General features: G+C 41.9%; 1 protein-coding gene across 1 annotated transcript; it reads left to right on the top strand.

Annotated features, from left to right (window-relative positions):
- Positions 1 to 19: 19 nt before the first annotated feature.
- On the top strand, positions 20 to 6,697 carry dhh (desert hedgehog signaling molecule). The gene is made up of 3 exons (XM_084366633.1): positions 20 to 916; positions 4,409 to 4,670; positions 5,400 to 6,697. The coding sequence occupies exons 1-3, from the start codon at positions 608 to 610 to the stop codon at positions 6,218 to 6,220; spliced, it is 1,392 nt and encodes a 463-aa protein (XP_084222759.1). The 5' UTR covers positions 20 to 607; the 3' UTR covers positions 6,221 to 6,697.
- The last annotated feature ends 911 nt before the right edge of the window (positions 6,698 to 7,608 follow it).

A 7,608-nucleotide genomic window follows, 5' to 3' on the forward strand; every position in this document is an offset into this window, starting at 1 on the left:
GTGCAAGGTGGCCAGGAGCTCTGCAGCGCGACAGAAGACGGTGGACGAAGGGGAGAAGGAGAAGGAGAAAAAAAAAAAAAAAAACATCTGCAGAGAGACGTTTCTAGATGGACAAAGAGGATGAGAGCGCCACGGGAGCGTCCGTAGGGATCGCGGGGAGTCGAGTGAAGGCTTTTGGCGTGCGCCTCCGTTTGTGTGTGAGAGGAGCTGCGTGGAGAGAGGAGCGGGGTAAGTGAGCAGAAAGGCAGAGAAAAACACCTGCGTCAAGGCTGGTACCTGCGACGGACCTGTGGAGATGACTTTCAGCTCACAAGAGGCTTAGAAGCTGCTGATAGAAACCTTTTACATAACTTTTACAACCTTTACATTTCAGCCAATCAGGTCACTCACATGGCGGTAGAAACCCTTCAATCAGAGCTGACTCTGTAATATTAAGTATCGTTTCTGATCAAGAGTGAACACATTAGAGAGGAGTGCTGACATCTGTGCATCAATATCGGCTCTAATACCACATGATTTGGAATGGACCCAGATTTGACCCTCACTCTGCTATCACACACCTGGACCCGGGCTATCACTGTAGGCACCGTGAGCCACTGACTCCCCAATGAAGCAGTCCCGGTGGGCCCGCCTGGCACAGCTCGGCCTGCTCGTTGCGTGGACCTGTGCGTGGCCGGTCCAGGGATGCGGACCGGGCCCTGGCTACGGCATCCGGCCCAGGCCCAGGAAGCTCACAGCCATGCACTACAAGCAGTTCTTCCCCAACTTCTCAGAGAACAACCTGGGCGCCAGCGGGAGGGCAGAGGGCAAGATCACACGCAACTCCGAGCGCTTCAATGAACTGGTGTGCAACTACAACCCAGACATTGTGTTCAAGGATGAGGAGAACACCAACGCGGACCGCTTCATGACAAAGGTGAGGCTGGTGTGTTGGGGATGTTGATGATACACTGGATCACTTGTCTCATGTGACTTTTATGGGATAAGTGCAAAGAAATGGGCAGGTTGTAAAAAGTTATTACAGAATTTAGTGGAATCAACTTATGTTTTCTAATGAACTTAACATACATGTACAAGTTTTATTTGTTTCAAGTTGATTCAACTTAAAGTTTATAGTTTTTTTATTTTCAGACTGCTTCTGAACCTATAAACATGAGTTATGTTATCCTAAAGTCTTTTGACTTTAAGTGATGAGTTGGATGAATGTCGTACAGAGTTCAGTCAACTCATAGAAATAAGTCTCTAAAGAAACATGATCAGCATATTGGCACACTTCCCAGCATGCACTGTATGAGCGGTACAACTCTCCTGACACCCTTTTTTTTAATAGTTTGAAGAAAACATATGTTATGGAAAGTTGCTGCTTGTCTTTAATATATTTTGAGAGAAGTCATGGTCCTTTTTTTTCCACAATAACGAAAAAACTAACTTGCCAACCATAATAAAGGTTAGTATTGAATTCAGTCTTTACTTTATCAAACTTTTATAATGTCTTTGTACAAATGCTAGAACAAAGTAGCACCAATAGGAGCAGCTCTTGTTGTTCCTTGAGTGAAATGAGGAAATCAAATATTTATTTTAATGATTGTCGGTGAACAAACATTGATTCAGCTAAATATCTTAAGTTAACTGAAGATGTATTTTCAAGTTCGATTAGCTTTATATTGCGTTTCACAAAAAAATAACTTTTTATTTCAAACAAACTATTCAGCCTAAAATTAAGTTAACCCAAATATTTAAGGCAGCAATTCAACTTTGACTTTTAAGTTGAATTTGACAGGTTCATTGAGGGATGCTCTCACTGGTGTTTCTTGAACCTTTTCAAGCTGGTCCCTCTGCTGGATGATTGATTAACTCCATTCATGAGCGCCGCACCTTCAAATCCAATCATATAACCTCATTCATTGTTTGCCGTACTCTACGCTATCTGCCCTTGCCAGGCTCTTAACACACAAACAAACGTTCAGCACAAGAGTGTGTACATTTTACCCCAACTCCCCCTCCCGGCTCCCTTTTCTCCAGATAAGAAGATCAGGATGTAATTCAACACTACCCTTTAAGAGAGACTGCTTTCCATTTCAGGAACACTTCCTTTTAATCTTTAACCAAAGTCTTTGTTATTGGAAATCAAACTATTCCTGTGACAGGTTCTCAGTGTGCCTGCCAGGGGGAAATATCGAGGCACGGCACTTGAACTTGAACTCCAAATTCAGATCTCACGCCTAGAAAAAAAAAAGACAATCGGCGGCTTACAGAAGGATTAAGATTCTCAAAAACAACACAAGGTTTCTTTGACAGTCAGATGTCACCCTGCTTTGGATGCTGCGGCTTTCTGTGATTGTTTCGGATATGAATCTGTGTTCCTTCCCCTCCCCGAGTGATTGTATGTGATGGAAATCTGCGGTCGTGTGTGTGTGCCCTGCCGATGCCCAGTTTGAGTGTGTGTATGTGTGCATGTGCCTCTCTTCTTGCCCAGATGTGAAAGACGCTCTTTGTGCGTCATTTGGAGACTCGTAGGGGTCGCCTATACAAAATTCCCGCCTGCTGAAGTAATGGCACCGTTGGAAAAGCGACTATTGTAGTTCTGACAATGAAACGCCTCTCTTCATTGGCATTGCGAGAAAAATGTACCCAGTTTGTTTTCTGTCCCTCTCGCTTTCTCACTCTTGCTGTCACATTCCCAAGTCCGTGCCCATACATTCTTCCCCTCTGCCCTCTCTTTGGTCCCGGCTTCCACCCTCCGCTAAACCTCTTCCATTCTCACCCAACTTTTTCTCTCCTCGTCACTTTCTTTCCAGTTGCAAGATAGGCCTTATTCAGTCGCTAAAAGGCCACGAGTCGCATCACAAGTCACAAGAGAATATGCGTTCAGGAGATGATAATGAGTGTATCACCTCGGCTGCTGCCGTCATCATTTTCCAGGCTGCTATTTTGTGACAATGCTGACACAGTCTGCAACATCACAGTCCACGGGGGCGTTCGGAGTCACCGTGCAGTTTTTCTGATCAAATGTCTCAGGGGTGAAAGCGAGAAACTCATATGCCTGGAACACTCTGGAGAGGCAGAGAATGGCCTTGATTATTCTGTCACCCTGTCCAAAAGGCCAAGGAATGTGCCAAACTGGCTACAGTAGCTTTGTTCTTGTACCCTGATTGTTTGAGCAAGGTTGAGATGGCCTTTAGCAGACCAGAGGAGGGATTGTGCGTTGATGCCAGCAGACAAACAATCATAACCTGGGAGCCAGAGACAGTGTTGAAATACTGGAGTTATTTTCTTGCGAGCTGCACTGGAATCAGTCTGCTCACTGAGGTGTTCAGTAGGCTCACATACTGTACATGCCTCTTTGTACAGTTAGACTGTGCCGTTGCTCCTGTAAATCAGTGATTACAATGTGTCACTTGAGTTTGGTCCAGACATGCCCTTCACTGTACAGGGCACATGCTGCAGACAGAGAGACTTAACATATAGTTATTGTCTTTCAAATAAACTCAAACTCAATTTTGTATTCTTTCTCAATTGAAGTTTTCAAGCTTTAAACTAAAATATCCAACGATACAAGAGAAAAACTCACATGATAATACATGAAACAACCGACCACCCAACCCTGCACCCCTCTCCTAACATACATTTTTAAAAGCTAAATAATAAACTAAAAGAGCGACTACAGTAAAAAGGTAAGATCAAATATTCAGAAGTACACATGGGAATAATATCTATACGATCAACAAATTGTTCCCTTTCCCCAGTGCTGTAAATTTTATTTATTATTATTGATAATAAAATGATCAGGACTTGATATATTCTAATACACACTTTTTACCAGATATAGTATATTTTACTTTATATACATATTTGCTTTTAAATTAAATGTCTAACTGAATGTTTTGCTATTAGAAAAAAGGAAGATGATAAAGGAACTCTTTCTTCCAACTTGGTAACAGATCCAAAATTGGGCCAGTTATCTGATCCAAACAGCAGTTTCCTTTTTAAATGAATGTTACACTAGAGCCTGACTGATGCTGGATTGTTGAAGCCGATACAGACGTGTATTTGAGGGTTTTAAAATCTGATAATGACATTCATTTTTACATTTTTTTTATGAGGTTCCCTCAAATTTTGTTCAAAGGAACTGTGACCAAAATAGGTACAGGATATTTTACAGTTAAAAATGAATTGCCAATGCTCTGTGGCAGACAAACTATACACGTATTGAAAGTCAAAGGACAGAGGATGTTGTCCACAGTACAGATTGTGAAGCCCACTGAGGCAATGTGATTGAGATTTTGGGCTCTATAAATAAAACTGACTTGACTAGACATGCTCATATCATCTGATATATTCTGATACAACATATCAGTTAATGCTGCTCCAAACTGAAGACGTTCCCTCCGTCTCCTTCTGTTCCTAGCGATGTAAGGACTGTTTAAACAGGTTGGCTATCGCAGTGATGAACCAGTGGCCGGGGGTGCACTTACGTGTGACGGAGGCCTGGGACGAGGACGGTCACCACCCTCCTGGCTCTCTGCACTATGAAGGCCGGGCCGTGGATATCACTACTGACGACAGAGAAACAGAGAAGTATGGTCTTCTGGCCCAGCTGGCTGTGGAGGCGGGCTTTGACTGGGTCCACTATGAGTCTAAATACCACATCCACTGCTCAGTAAAGGCTGGTAAGTTTAAGCAGGGAGCTTTCATTGACTATCATGCAGGTGGTTGTGTCAAATCACTTTAGTAGCTAGGATATCCAGATATTTAAAGGATAAGTTAATCTGAAAATAAAAATTCAGTCATTATCTACTCATCCTCATGCTGATGGAAAGTCTGGTCAAGTTTCGTACATTACGTACATTTGTACGAACATTTTGGGAGCTTCACAAAAAAAAAAACAGCGTCGCCGCGTTCTCTACAGCTCATCTGGAGCAATTCAAGACTGCAGAAGCCATGAGATCACAAATTCATTTTAAAAAGCATTAGTTAAACCCTTGATGCATGGTGGAGCTTGTGCATCCACTTTAGACGGGGTGCATGCTAAAGCTTTAGCTCAGCAGCTACAGTGAAGATTTCGGCTTAAAAAAGGGTTTCAATAAACACTTTTCAAATCGGATCTTGTGGCTTCCGGAGACTTGGATTACGCTGGGTAAGCTGTATTGAGCCATTTTAAGCTTTTTTTCTCCAGTTGTTTTTTATTAAGGTTGTAAAACAAGTCCCCATCTACTTCAGTTGTTTTGGAAATTACTGTTTTGCTGTGAAGCTCCATAAATGTTTCGTGGACAACGAACCTCAGCTGACTTTACATCAGCATGAGGGTGAGAAGGTAATGACAAAATGTATCTTTTTGGGGAAACTTTACCTTTAAGACAATCAGTTTAGTCATCAGTTTTTGTCTGATCTTCCTGCAGATCACTCTGTTGCAGTGGAAAAAGGTGGCTGTTTCCCCGGCTGGGCCCGGGTTGCTGTTGCTGGAGGGGAGCAGAAGAGTCTGTCGTCTCTGGCTCCTGGGGACAGAGTCATGGCCCTGTCTGGGACAGGCCAAGTCGTGTTTAGCCAAGTCCTCCTGTTTCTGCACCGGGACCAAGACAGTTGGTTTACTTTCCTGTCTCTGGAGACGGAAGACGGACACAAATTGAGCGTTACTCCACATCACTTGGTCTTTTTAGCCCCACATTGTAGACTCGACAGCAGCGAGTACCAGGCTCAGTTTGCTAGCAGAGCCATAACAGGAGACTGTGTTCTCGTCCATACAGCAGGGGGTCATGTTCGTCCATCTCGAATCATCTCAGTCTCGGTAGATGAGAGTGTGGGAGTGTATGCACCCTTGACAGAAGCTGGAACTATGTTTGTTGACGGGGTGCTGGCATCCAGCTATGCAGTGGTGGAGGACCACAGACTTGCACACTGGGCATTTGGACCAATGCGACTCCTCTCTGCATTCAACCATCTTCTTTGGGGGGAGATGACAAAAGAAGAGCAGACCACAGGCAGTGAAACAGCTTGCACTGAGACTCCACTGCATTGTAGCACTTTGGCCGCAAAGGACAAAGCAGGTGTTTATGTGGATAATGGCATTCTGAACAGACGAGACAATGTGAGTGAACCACTGAGGATTGAAGTGAAAGAGAAGCGCTCCTCACAAACACCGACATCATATGTGCACTGGTATGCCAGAATACTGTACAGTTTTGGATGCATGTTTTTAGACTCCAACTCATTTCATCCTTAAAAGCCTGAAACTATAGACGCAGCACATGTCGCACTGTTCAGTGTTTTGATGCATTTACACTTCCTTTTCTTCTTCTTCAATAAATTAAAACCACTGGAAGGGCTTGCTTGCTTTTTTTCACTGTTGTTTGCATTATAATCTATCATAATTGTATACATGCTAATGTTTTATAAGGGAGTTTGATGACAGGTTAATGTTAAAGCGGCCATGCCAAAATGACTGTATCATAGTCTATTTGTACATCATGTTATTGCGTTTAATTATTTCAGTTATATATGAAAAATATATATATATATATATATATATATTCTAATGGGATAGGAATGGATTTCCCCACAACAACAGAATCTTTATTTTTGTACTTTCTGAATCATAATATATAAATGTTTCATGTTACATTAATTTCACTTCATGTATTGTATGTCCTCACATGTTGCCATGTCAAAAAACAAATTAAAACAGCATTTTATTAAGCAACACTCTGCTTTTTCTTCAGCTCTGAAGTTGTCTGTTCAGGCACAACAGACCCAAGACGTGCTCCGTGCAAGAGTTCATTTCCAGGTTCATCGCTGAGCATTTTGTATGTTACAATGTTCAAGACCTCTGTGGAAATAGAGTCTAACAGGCTGCGGGTTAATGAAAAGCCCAGACTTACTTAATATTCACCAACTTTGCCACCACCTTGACTTTATCAGAGTCGCAGACTTGTGTTCGAGGAGACAGTTTTGTTAGTATGCACTGATCAATTTTGGGTCACAAGTACTATACATTTTGTACATTCAGTGCTTACACAACTGTCTGTTTTGTTACATCTCATGTTTGACAGATGAGCAGCTTCTCTCCTCAGACTGCAAAAGTCCTGAATTCATTCTCCACAAACCACCTGAAATCATATGTTTTTTATTTCTATGGTTATGTAATTATTCATGTATACATTTTGTATAAGTAGCGTAAAGGGACTATAACTATAATTTTAGTATTAAATCCTGGGTGCTCATGAATCTTGAACGTCCACCAGTCTATATTATAATGTTAAAGTCCAGCCTAACAGGATAGTACAAACATTTTATTATTTTTCATGTTAAACTACTTCTCAAAGGTTCATAATAATGTGTAAGTCAATATTCAGGACATGTGCAGTAGTACAAGGTTTTACACCCCCTTGTGGAGAAACTGATATTATGCCTGAATTATAGTTTAAATGTCCTTGTAGGAACTGTATGTATAATAAATACTCTAGATCATAAACTGTAATTTTAATAAACCCTGATTTGATTTGTAATACTTGTAGTTAAGTGGTAGCCACCTATGGACAGACAGTTGTTTTATAGCACTGACTGATTTGAGTGGACACTGTTATCAGAATTATAAACGCAAAAACAGAAACA

This window comes from Pagrus pagrus, assembly GCF_965226575.1.
Source record: "Pagrus pagrus genome assembly, chromosome: 11".
Taxonomy (NCBI): Eukaryota; Metazoa; Chordata; class Actinopteri; order Spariformes; family Sparidae; genus Pagrus; species Pagrus pagrus.